The sequence below is a fragment of the Palaemon carinicauda genome, chromosome 8 (genome assembly GCF_036898095.1).
Source record: "Palaemon carinicauda isolate YSFRI2023 chromosome 8, ASM3689809v2, whole genome shotgun sequence".
Classification (NCBI taxonomy): domain Eukaryota; kingdom Metazoa; phylum Arthropoda; class Malacostraca; order Decapoda; family Palaemonidae; genus Palaemon; species Palaemon carinicauda.
The window spans coordinates 34,927,741-34,943,212 of NC_090732.1; the positions used below are offsets into that span (position 1 = coordinate 34,927,741).

At 46.6% G+C, this 15,472-nt stretch overlaps 1 protein-coding gene across 6 annotated transcripts in view; it reads left to right on the forward strand.

Annotated features, from left to right (window-relative positions):
* LOC137645696 (putative gamma-glutamylcyclotransferase CG2811) overlaps positions 1–15,472 on the forward strand; it is a 96,981-nt gene that overhangs the window by 57,242 nt on the left and 24,267 nt on the right. For all 6 annotated transcript variants that reach the window (XM_068378553.1, XM_068378554.1, XM_068378552.1 and 3 more), the window contains exon 3: positions 12,281–12,370. In XM_068378553.1, the coding sequence (XP_068234654.1) occupies positions 12,281–12,370 (90 nt within the window). The remainder of the gene's footprint in view (positions 1–12,280; positions 12,371–15,472) is intronic.

The window sequence follows — 15,472 nt, forward strand, 5'->3', positions numbered from 1 at the left end:
TTTTTCCTACGTCAAAATCCCTTTATTCATATATTTAACGCTATTATTATTATTATAATGAATATTTGTGCCATTACTCCGTTTGATCTGTCTGTTGGGGATCGTCAGTTGGTAGCCCTGCTGCCTCGTATCACGTGATCCTCCCCCACGCTCCCCCTCTAGCTAGGTGGGAGGCTAGGCTTCTCCCCCCTCCACTAAGGGACCGTTGCCTTCCCTCCTTTTAGAGGGGGTAGTTAAGTGTTTATGGACTTTGTCCTCCGGGTGGCCCGGCGGTTTAGTCTCTGTCTAGTCTGGTTGGCCACCGGTCAACAGAGTTGGATCCCGGTGCACCCTATTTTATATTCACTTTTCATTCTGGCTTATGTTATACGAAACCCTCCGGGTTCGATTGGCAGTTCTTAGTTACAGTTCCGCCCCCCTATTATTTTATAACATTTCCTATGATGATTATATATGACAGATCACTACCCCGGAGTCTCTAAAAAGGAATTGGTATTGAATATACCTTTATTTCCCGGCCCGGGGTCTACCCCACCCCGGGAAATCAGACACTATGTGTCTTAATTCCTTGTTATTGCATCCTTTTTTATGCTCCCGGCTTGACCGGAATGGATGGCTATACTTTAGTTTCAAGTTAGACTTATGTTTAGGCCCGGGACCCCCGGTCCCGCCCCTATGTAAGAATATTACAGTTAAGCTCTAACCTTGCGTTAGACCTATGTTAGGCCCGGGTCCTCCGGACCCGCCCCAAAAAAAAAAAAAAAAAAAAAAAAAAAAAAAAAAAAAAAAAATTATTTTTTATTTTTTACAGTCTAATCTTGTGTTAGACCTATGTTAGGCCCGGGTCCTCCGGACCCGCCCCTACTTAACAGAATAGTACAGTTAAGCTCTTTTCTTGTGTTAGACCTATGTTAGGCCATTTAAAGAATAGTACAGTTAAGCTCTAATCTTGTGTTAGACCTATGTTAGGCCCGGGTCCTCCAGACCCGCCCCTAATTAAGAGAATTACAGTTTCTCATATACTATTCTTTTTACAGATGGTGCATTGTCTGACGCCGGCCTGTGCAGCTGTTCTGCACCAGCCTTGTGGCCACTCCGTCTGCCGATCTCACGCCCCTTGTGGGGTTCAACTGGAAGACGTTGTGGTATGGCACCCGGATAACTGTGTGATTTGCTTCGACCTCATCACTACCCTTGGATCTGACTCGGTGAGTCCCGTTGGCTATATTGCCTTCTTATTTTATTTACTATTAGTAAGATATCTATGGTCTTGAAGGACCATTGGGAGTCTCCCTTTTATAATTCCCCCTATTATTTCAGGCATCCCCGGAGCAAAAGTCTGCGGCTCGGGCCACACTGAAGGTGTGGATTGGTGGGTTTGCCCGGAATGTAAAGTCTAAGCGGCCGTACGTCCTATCTGAGGACTACTGCACCATGGTTTACCCCAACGCCAAGTCTTCAGCTGCTGTGGCTAGGCATGTGGCAGCTCCCATCATTGCCCACATTGATGCCACTATAACGGGTCTCATCGACCCAGAGCAAGATCCATCGGACGCCCCCGGAGGTCTGGAGGACAATGTTGCCTCCATGAACCTGGACGTCGAACCGATGTTGCTAGACGAGCCGGATACAGGTAGGGTGGTAAGTGAGGCAGGTGTGTCCGGCGCTGAGATTCCTATCCTCAGCCCCGCTCTTTCTTCTTCTTCTGATCGCTCTTCCTTTCTTGGATTTTCTGGGGACCGTGATTCGTCTCAACGTTCATACCCGGTTCCCCCTAAGGATAAGTCTACTTCAAGGACCTTACCCAAAGCTCGCAAGCCTCATAAGACTTCTCAGGGCTCTAAACATGGTACGAACCCGTCTTCAAAGACCTCTGGTTCCTCCTCTAAGTCTCACGACCCGGGAGTTCCTTCCGCCCCTCCTGCTGCTAGCCCGGGCCTTTCCGAATCAGCTATGCTCCGCATCGTGTCGGAGATGCAGGAAAAGTTGGTTTCGGAGATGCAGTCGAGGATGGACACGATGTTCTCTAACTTCGGTCAGAGAATTGGGGCTTTAGAGCAAGGAGCTCCGGAGAGAGTCCAAAGCTCTCTCATACCGGATGCCTCTAAGCTCCCGCCGTTTGCCAAGAACAACCCCTGGCGGATGGCTCTTCATTCCCCGTTCTCAGACGGAATGTTGACTCTGGAGGGCCTTGGCACTCGTCCTCTAGAGGACTTTGAATTCTTTCCTCCGGGTCTGGCATTTCCATTTCATGGTTATGCCAGACTTACCGAGGAAGCTTTAGTCCGTTTAGACAAGGTCCCCAAAGAGACGGTCATCTTCCCGAAGGAGCAAGCCCAATCTGTTTGGGCCAGATTTTTGAATGACATCGGCTGCACTAACACCATGCTGACGCCTCATAAAAGCTCCTTTACGATGTTCTTAATGGACAAGACCACCTTGACTCCATGCGTCAATAAGGTGGCAGAGCTTGCCTTTCAATATGCTCTGGAGGAGAAGCCCTTGCCTCCCATCCGAGAGGTGGATCCAATCTCCCTCCTTCTTCCCTCAGGTATTGAGTGTTGGGACAACGTCCATACCACCTTTACCTCCGGCAAGCTTGCAGCAGACTGTGCCTCAGTCTTGTTTAGTGAGAAGCTTCCCCGTCTCCCGGAATCTCTCATTAAACAGGAATATGATTCCCGCCTACGTGTGGGCCGTACTCTAAACCTGGCCACATCCACGGAGTCGATAGCCTTGACTTACGATACGGAGAGTATTTTTAAGTCTCTCAACAAGGCTACGTTACAGTCGTTATATTATGATTTGTATGACTTTGCTACTGCTAAACGCAGATGTCGCAAGCATGTTCTAGCTGAGGCGACGATTAGGCATGAACCTAATAAACTCATCCGGTCCTCCTGTTGGGGTTCAAATCTCTTCCCCGAGGATCTCGTAGAGGAAGTCTTGGCGGAGGCCACTAGGGTTAATCAGAGCCTTAAAGCCCGTTGGGGTTTGACCCCTAAACGCAAGTATGACCCCTGCAAATTATCAAGCCCGGGGTAGGAAGAAGCTTAGACCATATACCTCCACCCAGTTCAGGCAACAACAGAGTGCTTCATCCAACTTCCGGCTGCCTCTTCCTCCATCTTCTGTTGCCCCTGCACAGCCCTCCACCTCTCGGGCTCCTTCGGATGACTATGTCACCGTTCTGCTACCTAAGAGCCAGCTTTCTGGTGCCTCCGCCACTTCCCCTGCCTTTAACCAGTCCTACGAGGCTCATAGCTCTTCCCAGAGTTATGGTAGAGGTAGAGGCTACCACCGTGGCTCTAACCAGAACAAAGGCAGGGGAAGAGCCTTTCGCAGAGGAAAGAACTTCCGAGGCGGACGTGGAGGCAACTCCCTCAAACCAATACTGAGGTGCAGCAGGTAGGGGGGAGGCTCTATGCCTTCCGCAACAAATGGAGGTTCACTCCCTGGGCGTTCAGTATCATCTCCAAGGGACTAGGGTGGAGTTGGATTCAAGGACCTCCTCCTCCGAACAAATTTCGTCAACATCCACCCCAGACCTGGTCGAATTTGTCCAGGATCTTTTACAAAAGAATGCCATACAAGAACGAAACATCTGAAGTTTCAAGGTCGGCTGTTCAGTGTCCCGAAGAAGGATTCAGACAAGAGAAGAGTGATTCTAGATCTATCCCTTCTCAACTTGTCCATTCAATGCGACAAGTTTCGAATGCTTACCGTCTCGCAGGTGCGGACCTTACTTCCCCGTGGGGCCGTCACCACCTCTATCGATCTTACAGACGCCTACTATCACGTCCCGATAGCGAGACACTTCCGTCCGTACCTAGGCTTTCGCTTAGGGGACAAAAGTTACTCCTTCAAGGTGATGCCTTTCGGGCTCAACATTGCCCCAAGGATCTTCACAAAGCTAGCAGAAGTCGCTGTTCAGGAACTCAGGAATCAAGGGATGCAAGTAGTAGCCTATCTGGACGACTGGCTCATTTGGTCAGACACCTCCCAAAATTGCCTAAAAGCCACTCACAAAGTCATCCATTATCTTCAATCTCTAGGCTTCCAGATCAACTTCAAGAAGTCCCGTCTTCTTCCAAAATCGAAGTTCCAATGGCTCGGCCTGCAATGGGATCTTATATCTCATACTCTGTGTCTTCCCAGACCCAAGAGGTTAGAGATTGCAAGGAACACCAAACGTTTTCTCAAAGACAAAGTAAGTTCCAGACGGCTTCAAGAGAAGATTCTGGGGTCCCTTCAGTTTGCCTCAGTGACGGATCTTCTTCTGAAGGCAAAATTGAAAGATATCAATCGTGTCTGGCGTTCGAGGGCGAACCGGAAGCTCCGGGACAGGAAAGTCCGCCTTCCTCCCATTCTACGGGAAAGACTTCTTCCTTGGACAAGAGCAAACAGTCTGTCAAAGTCAGTTCCCCTTCAATTTCCGCCCCCGGAATTAATCATTCACACAGACGCATCCCTATCAGGTTGGGGCGGCTATTCTCAGCTCAAGAAAGTTCAAGGTCTTTGGACTCCCTTGTTCCGCCATTTTCACATCAATGTGCTAGAGGCCATGGCAGTTCTTCTAACCCTGAAACGTCTCGCTCTTCCCAAGAAACAACACCTTCGTCTGGTCCTCGACAGCGAAGTGGTGGTCCGCTGCCTCAACAGAGGCGGGTCAAAGTCAGGGCCTCTGAACCATGTTCTAGTAGCCATATTCTCCCTAGCAGCCTCGAACCGTTGGCATCTTTCAGCTGTCCACCTGGCGGGAGTCCGGAATGTAGTGGCAGACGCCCTGTCCTGGACCTCCCCTCTAGAATCGGAATGGTCACTCGATCTAAAGTCATTTCGGTGGATTCTCTCTCAGGTTCCCGGCCTCCAAGTGGACCTCTTCGCCACGGAATCCAACCACAAATTGAGAGTATATGTGGCTCCCAATCTAGACCCTCAGGCTTACGCCACAGACGCCATGTCACAGAATTGGGACAACTGGGAAAAGATTTATCGCTTTCCCCCGGTGAATCTTTTGCTGAAAGTTCTAGACAAACTGAGATCCTTCAAGGGACAAGTAGCCTTGGTCGCACCCAACTGGCCCAAGAGCAACTGGTATCCTCTCCTGCGGGAGTTGAGACTATACCCTCACCCGATACCCAATCCGGTTCTGTCTCAGATAGTACAAACACGCGTTGTGTACGCTTTCTCAAACATTCAGAGCGCCCTAACTTTATGGACTTTATGAAGTTTGCGGCTATGCATGGTGCCAATATTGATCCTCAAAACACCTTGTTCCTAGAATCAGATAAACGGGATTCCACCATCCGTCAGTATGACTCTGCAGTTAAAAAGTTGGCAAAATTTTTAATAGACTCAGACGTGAACTGTATGAACTTGAACCTTACAGTCACTTTCTTTAGATCTTTATTAGAATCAGGTCTGGCAGCCAATACTATCACCACTATTAAATCGGCTCTGAAAAAGATCTTCCTAGTGGGTTTTAACATAGACTTAACCGACTCTTTGTTAGCTTCAATTCCGAAAGCTTGTGCCAGACTGAAACCGGTTACTCGTCCTACCCCGGTGACCTGGTTCCTTAATGACGTACTCAAATTGGCTTCTGATACCATTAACAGTTCTTGTGATTACATGCCCCTTCTCAGGAAAACACTTTTCCTAGTGAGCTTGGCTTCCGGGGCAAGAATTTCTGAATTGGCAGCCTTGTCGAGAGACCCGGGTCATATTGACTTTCTGCCTTCAGGAGAGGTCCTTCTTTCTCCTAACAAATTCTTTTTGGCTAAGAATGAAGACCCTCAAAACAGATGGACCTCCTGGAAAATTGTTCCCCTCACGCAAGATCCGTCGCTGTGCCCTGTCACTACTCTTAGGTCTTATCTATCCCGGACCTCCTCTAACTCCTCGGGGCCTCTATTCGTTAGAGAACAAGGCGGTACCATTACTATTAAAGGGATCAGGCAACAAATTTTGTATTTTATTAAACAAGCTAACCCTGACTCTTTTCCTCTTGCACATGATATCAGGGCGGTTGCCACCTCGGTGAACTTCTTTCACCACATGAATTTTACAGACCTTTCCAGGTATACAGGGTGGAGATCACCGTCAGTGTTCAAGAAACACTACCTTAAACATTTGGAAGCCCTAAAATTTTCTACAGTAGCCGCAGGGAGCGTAGTTACTCCCGAGTAACTCACAGGTTAATGCCTTGACTCTTTATCTCTCCCTCTTACCTGCCTCATTTATACCCTATTGTATTCGTTGGTCTCGCACCTGAATACTGTTATTATATTTGTAAATTTTTATGCTCCTGAGTATCTGTATATATTATCACTCACGGCATTATTATACCTACCTTATTGGATTTATGTTCATATTTAAGATACCCTTATAATTGTTTTTTGGTACTCATCTCTGATTAAAGCATCCTGTATTTCTCTTACGCTTATGTTTTTTCCTTTATTTTGCAAGTTTGGTGACATTTTTCTCTTGTATAGATTCACTGGGCGGCACAGGTTCGAGCCCAGAAAAGGGATTTTGACGTAGGAAAAATCTATTTCTGGGCGAAGGACCTGTGCCGCCCAGTGAACCCTCCCAGCTCCTCTCCCTTGGAGTCCCCAAACTTTGGGTGCTAAGGAGTTGGGTTCTGAGCGGATGCATTGTAGTAGTACCGAGTGAGGTTGAACGGCTCTCCTCTATTGGGGTTCTCTGTCGTGGATTAATCTAAATAGTGCGGGACCTCTGGATTATACGCCCAATTTTATACCGACACCATTAGGTGAGCGAGCTAGTTAACCTAGCACTCCTTTACATTTTTTCTCTGGTATATTTAGCAGTAAATTACCTAAGAATAAGTGCTTAAATGGAGCTTATTCACTGGGCGGCACAGGTCCTTCGCCCAGAAATAGATTTTTCCTACGTCAAAATCCCTTATATATATATATATATTTGTCCCATAACTGGAATACAAAACACGCTATTTATTAGGGGTATTACTTTCGGCGGAGCTGAAATGAAGAGTCATTAAAATTTAGCAATAGTTAACTACCCACACCGCTAGTTAGCGGGGGTTAGGGGCGTAGCTTGCTACCACTCCCACTCAGACACCTGTGATTTAGCTCCCTTTACTTTTGGCTCGGATGGAGAACGGTTGTTTCCGCTCTTCCTTCTCACCTATTCTGAACTGGCATTAATTTTGTCTTTTAACTTACTTTTTCTTATGTATATATATATATATATATAGGTGTATATATATATATATATATATATATATATATATATATATATATATATATATATATATATATATATATATATATATATATATATATATGAAAACATTCTTAATGTTTATGTATATATATATGTATAAAAATGTTTAAAGTTTCCTTTTCAGTGTTTGTGCTGTGTGTGTGATACATATACGACAGGTCTTATGACACTTGCACAAGGCCAGGACACTTCCCTTCGTGGGGAACGACATCTCCACTTCTGGTCCATCGGTCTTCCCGTCATCATATAACTGTTGACTCGGCCGCCGCAGGGGAATCGTCATGGTCTGGACCCTCCTCATTCAACTATTGTCTTTGCCTTTTCCCTTTTTCCACGGGAAACATGGATTACTGAGCGAAGGGAGTGGGGCCTCTTAGAGATTGACTATGGTCTTTCTCTTCTCAAGGACGTTCACTTTTCAACAACAGTTTACTAACGGGGGGAGCACCTTTCCCGTTCGCGGGTTGGGTTGTGCTTCCAATTGTTTTTCTCAATTATTTTGTGAAATTATAATTGTTTGTAATTTTAACTTTTCAGCTTCTCCGTGGGGAACACTTCCTTTCGGAGGATCGGTGGTTTTCACTATTAGTGAATATTCTTAGGTGATTTAAATAATTGTAATTCTAGTTTTTATTACAGTTACTCCGCTCCCCCTTCTCTCATGGATGTTGACTGGGGAAGGGAGGCGCAATACTTATTTTATGTTGTTTCCTCGGTGGTCCTCTTCGGAGTTCCTCCCAAGGGAATTTTCTGTTACATAATTTATTTTATTTTTCCTCAGTTAGCTATGCAGTTTTCTTCGTTCGACTAAGAGTTCCGACGAAGCAGAGCTGTTCTGTTCATGCCTGGGGAATCTGCTGTCACTTCTTTCCCTTAGAGGACGTCATCATGGGCGTCATCCTTTCTCATAGAAGAACGCCCGTGACAACATGATCAGCACTTCAGATCATCTTATAACGCTAACAGTAGGTTCGCCTCCAGGGGTTGGACAACTTTCCTCCCCAGGTATTGTGGCGGGATGTTAACAAAAACAAACCCCCACACCTTTGATCACTCTTACTTTCAAAATATCCCACAACATAAACTTTCCCCTTACTTTACTTCAAACTGGACTATTGCACGAAGGGAAAAACAAACAAAACATAACCTTAAAATTATATTCACCGCCACCAAAAAAAAAAATCACACATCATTAAACAAACTTAACACTAAAACAGACAAAAATAACACTTTTAGATTTATATATTATAGCGGTGTGTGTGGGTACACAGAACTCACCAATCACAAAAACTTTACAAACCCAACACCAACAGTCCCCACACAGCAATGAAAAACACTTAAACACTAAAATAAATCACTTAATACTAAAACACCAATCATATACCACAACCCAGCAAAAATAATCAACACTTAATACTAAAACATACGAGAAACCTCAAATATTAATATACGTGTGTGGCCACCGTCGTCCACAGACTCCACACACTGGCAACAGTCCTTGTAGCCAATTGCCAAAACTTCCTGGCAAACAATAACTACAGTCAATTCGACTGTAAAATCACATTATCGGTGTTCATCATCATCATCATGTCATCATCATCATCATCTTCATAAGGAACAAATCTATTTTCAACCGGGTCGTCAACGCTCAAAATTCTCTATTTATATAAATATCCGCAGTCTAATTCTATGTTCATTGTACGGTCCACAGTATGAGGTTGTTTCTCCCTTCCGAAGATGAACTTCCCACATCTTTATCACTTCATCGACTCCGACTGCTGTTGCTGCCTTCGCCTAGACTATTCTCCCCCCTTGCTGAGTCTCTCTTCCTTCAGGGGCGGAGCATAGTCTTAGGCAAGTCTCCTGTGAAGTGTTCACCTCTCTCGTTTGCGAGAGGGTCCACTTGTAGAGAATCCTCTTCAGAGGAGCGCTACTGCTGAAGGTCAGCTTGCTGATCCACTGGCCCTCATGGGCGTCCTCATGGATGTCATCCCTTCTCTCAGAAGTACGCCCGTGGCAACACCTGATCAGCGCTTCATCTTCGAGGAAAGGTTGTTTCCCCCTTCCGAGGGAGAACTGCCTGCATCTTAATCACTTCACAGACTCCGACTGCTGTTGCTGTCTTCGCCTAGACTACACTCCCCCCTTGCTGAGTCTCTCTTCCTTTGGGGGGGGGAGCATAGTCTTAGGCAAGTCTCCTGCGAAGTGATCACCTCACTCGTTCACGAGAGGGGCCACTCATAGAGACTCTTCTTCGGAAGAGCGCTACTGCTGAAGGTCAGCTTGCTGGTCCATCATGGGCGTCATCAGTTCCTGATCATCCTACCAGCTGACATACCAGCGAAGTTTTTCTGGTTTTTTTTTTTTTCCAATGAATCTAGTAAGGTTTTCATACCAACCGATAGCTTCCCTTATTTCTGCCGATGTCGTTTCTTCTGCCTCCCCTCCGTCCTCGCCACCACTAGAGTGCTGCTCCTCTTGAATGATGGTCAGCTGCATTGCCTCCAACTCCTTTAAGTCTTCATTTGGAAGCTCCTCCCTGTGCTCCTCGTTAAGGTTATCAACGTCAGCCTCATCGACGACAAGCCCCATGGACCTCCCGATTGAAATTATTTCCTCAACATCACCCTCAGGGGCAGGATCATCAACGGCCTCGTCTTTGGGTGAGGGTACGAAACCTTCGAAGTCACGTGCGGCCACAACAGCTGGCCACAGTTTCTTCCATGAGGAGTTCAAGATGCGTCGCGAAACTTCATTCCAAGCTTTATCGATCATCCTCAGGCATTGAACGATGTCAAAATACCCCTCCCAAAATTCAGAGAGGGTGAGTTGAGTGCTTTCGGTCACTTCGAAGCATTTTCTGAACAGATGCTTCTTGTAAAGCTTCTTGAAGTTGGTAATCACTTGCTGGTCCATAGGCTGGAGGAGAGGGGTGGTATTCGGTGGCAGATAGAGAACCTTGATGAAGGAGAAGTCCGGATGTATGTAGGCCTCTAGGCCAGGAGGGTGAGCAGGGCCATTGTCTAGTACCAGGAGACATTTAAGAGGAAGATTGTTTTCTTCTAAAAGTTTCATGACAGCAGGCCCGAAGCAGACTTTTACCCACTCGTGACCCAGGCCTTGCCATTAGACCTCCAAAATACCAAGAGACTATCCTTTGTGATATTTTGTGCCTTGAAGGCACGAGGATTCTCTGAGTGGTACACCATTAGGGGCTTAATTTTTAAGTCACCACTTGCATTTGCACAAAATGCGAGGGTAAGTCTGTCCTTCATCGGTTTATGGTCAGAAAGTTTCTTTTTTTCTGCTGTGATATATGTATGACGGGGCATTTTCTTCCAGAAAAGGCCAGTTTCATCACAGCTAAACACTTTCTGAGGAATGTAGCCTTCTCTGGAAATTAGTTCCTCAAACTTCTTGAGGAATTCGTCTGCTGCTTTCTTGTCAGCACTGGCCGCCTCTCCATGGCTGATGACTGAGTGAATACCAGTCCTCTTCCTAAAGCGATCAAACCACCCATGAGAAGCCTTGAACTCTGGGGGGCTTGCTGCGACGTTCCTTTGTCTCCGCCGTCCCTCTGGGCTTCCACGAGATTGGCGAAGATGACGCTCGCCTTGTGCGAAATTACTGATTGCGTGAGTGTATGACCTGCAATTTCCTTCTCTTTAATCCATAGTAGAAGGAGTCTCTCCATATCGTCGTTGATCGAGGTCCTTCCACTGGCAAGGACAGTCATGCCTTTAGAAGACTTACTTGCTTTTATGGCTTCCTTGTTCACAGTAATTGTACCAATCGTTGACTGGTTATGGACACATGCACAATGCGCATGCCTTCTTCGTATTTCTTCATTACAGTATCTCCAGCTTCGTTTCCATAGTAATCATCTTCTTAACATCACTAGCAATCTTGGGACCCATGGCTAACGAATTTAAGTTGGAAGTAAGCACTAAAATGCACAAAAAATACGATATCGCAAGCACTCACATGAGATCAAGTCTTTACGAAACACACGCGAGATTCTGAACTGAGCGTGCGATTAACAAAGAGAGAGAGAGAGAGAGAGGCAGCATCTCTCTCAGGCATTGTGGGAGGGATTTCGGCCAATAGCATATCGGCATCTTAGTGACGCCGTGACGCCGACCAATAGCAGACCAGCATCTTAGTGACGTATGCAGTGACGTATGAGCGTGGTTTGAGGTGAGTGACTAGCACAGTCATACATGCACTGACTGCCAAGTTTGAATTTTGAAATTTGATGCCGTAAGGTGGGGAAAATGCCGTAATAAGGGGACGAAAAACTTTGTATTCCATATCGTAACCTGAAAAAACCGTAAGCTGGGGACGCCGTACCCCGGGGTCCACTGTATTGTGAACTCTGTTATCGCCGGTTTCTGCAGACTAATTTTTTAGATTTTAATTATCTATTTGGTAAAATAAGCATTTTCATGTCTAAAACATTTATAAAAGTGTGGAAAGGTCTTATAAAACTTTAATAAACTGTATAGAAATAATTGAATAAATTTATATGAATTATGATAATGCACTGTTTATACTCCGTGGATTTTGTAACCTTACGCATGTGATAGTCAAGGGATTACTGTATTCTTTATATCCTCTTCAATCTAACTTCTTCTATCAATAAATTAGTTTTGCTTAAATTCTTGGAAGAATCCGCCACAGCATGCAATTTTCGTTGGGAATAATAGAATTTATCATTAGATTTTGACTACCCTGCATCTCATTGCTGCAACACTTGAAATGAATACAGATTATAAGTCTTTCAATTATCTGAAACCTAATTAGATTATGTACTGTGAATTAATGATTTTGAAAACTATTAGTTAGGTAAAAATAAGTTTTATGAAGTATGGCACAAGAAGCTATATAGAATTTAAAAAAGTAAAAGGAAAATGTTGATGTCGTAAGTTTTATATTCTATTTTATGCTAAAATCTGTCAATTTTAAAAAAGGTTTTATTGTATAATGTTCCTTTTTTTTTTTTTTTTAGAATATTGAAGGTGAGATTTATGATGTGGATGACAACATGCTTGCCAAACTTGATGTATTGGAAGACCATCCAAAATATTATGAAAGGAAGGTAAGTATTAATTATTTGAGTTGTTGAGAAAATTTACATTTGAATAAAAAACTAGTTGTTCCGTAACTGAAATACAAACCACGCTATTTACATGGGGTAATTACTTCGGCGTAGCTGAACGACGAGCCATAAAAGTTTTAACGAGGGTTTCCTACCCCTCCGCTAGTTAGCGGGGGTTAGGGAGGGGTGGCTAGCTACCCCCTCCCCCTTACACACACCGGAGAATACTCCACTTTACTTTTGGCTCGGAGAGCGATCGGAAGTCTCCGCTCCTATCATCACTTGACGGCCATTATTGTTTTGTCTTTTAACTTACCTTTTCTTATACTTAATATATTTAAACATTATTGATGTTTATATATATTTTTGTGTATAGAAAATAGTAAGTTTCCTTTGCTTTCGGTGTTGTGCGGTGTGTGTTGTGTACGTCTACGAGAGTGATCGCCGGCTTTGCAGGCCACTACGATCTTTTCTTGATCACGGCCTTTCACTCCTAGGCCACCATGGTTGCCTTCGTGGAGACCGGCCCTTCTCTTGAGGTCGTTCACCTCTTACTCCGTACTACGCCTACGATAGCCTCTCAGGACCGAGTCGCTATTTCGTTTTGTCTCAATTATTTTTATGAATATAATTGTGTTTTAACTTTTCTGCTCAGGGCTCACGTCCCTTCGGGGTCGGTGATCCTTGGAACATTCAAAGTCAGTTGCATAATTATAATGTTATAATTCCGTTTTGTTAACCTTCGTCCCCCCCCCTCACCTGGGCATGCCGGGTGAGGGAGGGGGGGCGCATACCTTCTTTCGTTCTTTTGTTCTTTCCCTCGGGGTTTCTCTTCGGAGTTTCACCTGGGGAATTTCTGTTAAATAATTATTCTGTTTTATTTTCCAGTTTACGATGCTGTTTCTTCGTGCCTGTTGTGTGCCTTCGAAGCAGAGCTGTCCTGTTTATCCTGGGGAGTCGGCTTCGCCGCCGTCTCTCAAGGCGTTCGTCAGGGGCGTTCCCTTCTCTTAGAAGTTCCCCCGTGACTACTGCCAGCTCTTCATTGCATCCTAGAACGATAAGGAGGTTCGCCTCCAGGGTAGTTAGTTAACTTCCTTTTTTACTTTTCCTTGGTCCTTAGGCGGTTATGCTCTTGGGGCTGAGCGGCCGCCCTCGTGACTTGCTCAAGGGGCTGAGCGGTTGCAAGGCTAGATCATGGTACTAGCGACTATGCTCTCGGGGCTGAGCGGTCTCATCTGTAGCTACGCTCAAGGGGCTGAGCAGCTGCAGGATCAGTCTGGCCCTCTCTCGTTTGCGAGGGAGGCCGCACTAAGGGCTCCTCGTAGGAGGATTGCTCCTTTTGTCTCTTCTACGAAGTATCCCCTCCCGTTCGCGTGAGAGGACACTCACAGAGACTCCTCTTCGGAGGATTGTTCCTGTTTACGTCTGCTGATCTCACGGCCTTTCGGGGCTCCATCACCAGTCTCTTCTACCAAGTGCTCACCTCTCTCGTTCGCGAGAGAGGCCACTCATAGAGACTCCTCTTCGGAGGTTTGTTCCTGTTGTCAACAGCTTGCTGTTCAGTCACTAGCTCTTCGGTGTTTAGTGACAGGGAAACTTCGGTTTCTCTTTTTCCCTGACCCTTCGGTTTCTCTTTTTCCCTGACAATTCGTGGTCTCGGAGCTTTAGTTACGCTGTTCCCTCGGGCTCTCGTAACTTTAGTCACTTCTACACTTTGGTGATTAGTGACAGAGAAACTTCGGTTTCTCGTTGCGTTGACCCTTTGGGGTCTTGCAACTAATCCCCTCGGGGCCTCGCTACTCAGGCTACGTTAGACCCTTGGTCTCTCGTCCCTCAGTGTACCTGTTGCCTGCTGTATCCGTTCCTGACTGCAGACGCGCCTTTGGCGCCCACGCCCCCGTTATCTAACGGGCTCCTCCCTTCGGGGCAGGAGAGACTTTCTCACACCTTGATTAAGTCCCTTAAGTGCCAGGTATCACCTGCGCGCCAACGTTCCCTTACGCGCTAGCGTTCGACTGCTGTTCCTGAGTCTGCCTTCAGAGACACCCTGTTCCAGTAATCAGTTAGGCTGCTACCAACGTTCCCTGCGCATTTGCGCACATCGTTGGGGTTCCTGGGATAGCGCACTGGCGCTCACCAGCATTTCAGCCTATGGTGTCTCATAAGTCTCTTCTACGAAGGACACCTCTCCCGTTCGCGGGAAAGGTACCTCACAGAGACCACTCCTCGGAGTATTTAGTAGTCCCTCAGTTGATCGTCGGCACTGAAGTAGACCTCCTGGTCCTCTTCAGGGGATGCCTTCCCTTTTAGGGACACATCCCAGTTCCTGATCTACGAGTTAGCCGATCCTTCAACCATTTCCGACGATATTCTGTTACACAGGGGCCTACGATCTTCACTCGCGCATAAGCGCTGAAGACCGCGCGCGTGCGGGATTATTTCCCATGCGCGATCCCTCGATCGTCGAGGATCGTTAGCTGACGATCTTCTGATACGCGCTAACGCGTAAGCGTTGATGATCGCCCGTGCGCGGGATGGTTTCCCGCGCGCGATCTCGCGATCGTCTAGGATCGTTAGCCGACGATCTTCTGTTACGCGCTAACGCGTAAATGCTGTAGATCGCCCGCGCACGGGATGGTTTCCCGGGCGCGATCTCCAAGGCCCTTCCGCTCGCGGTTTTTCCGCGCGTGATCGACGAAAATCGTTAACCCGGCAACGGTCGTTAGCCGGCAATCTTCGGATCCAGCACTAGGCGCGCAAGCGCTGACGATCTTCTTAGTGCGCGTAAGCGCCGAGGATCAGTCTGTGCGCGGGATGGTTTCCCGCGCGCGACAACGAGGCCGTCGCACGCGGTTCTCCGCACGCGATCATCGACGGCCGTTAGCCGGCGATTTTCGGATCTGGCGCTAAGCGCGCAAGCAACGACAATCTTCTTAGTATGCATAAGCTCCGATGATCGTTCTGTGCACGGGATGGTTTCCCGCCAACGGCAACGAGGGCATCCGCGCGCGGTTCTCCGCACGCGATCGTCGACGGCCGTTAGCTGCCGACCTTCGGATTCGGCGCTAGGCGCGCGAGCGCCGACGATCTTCACAGTTTGCG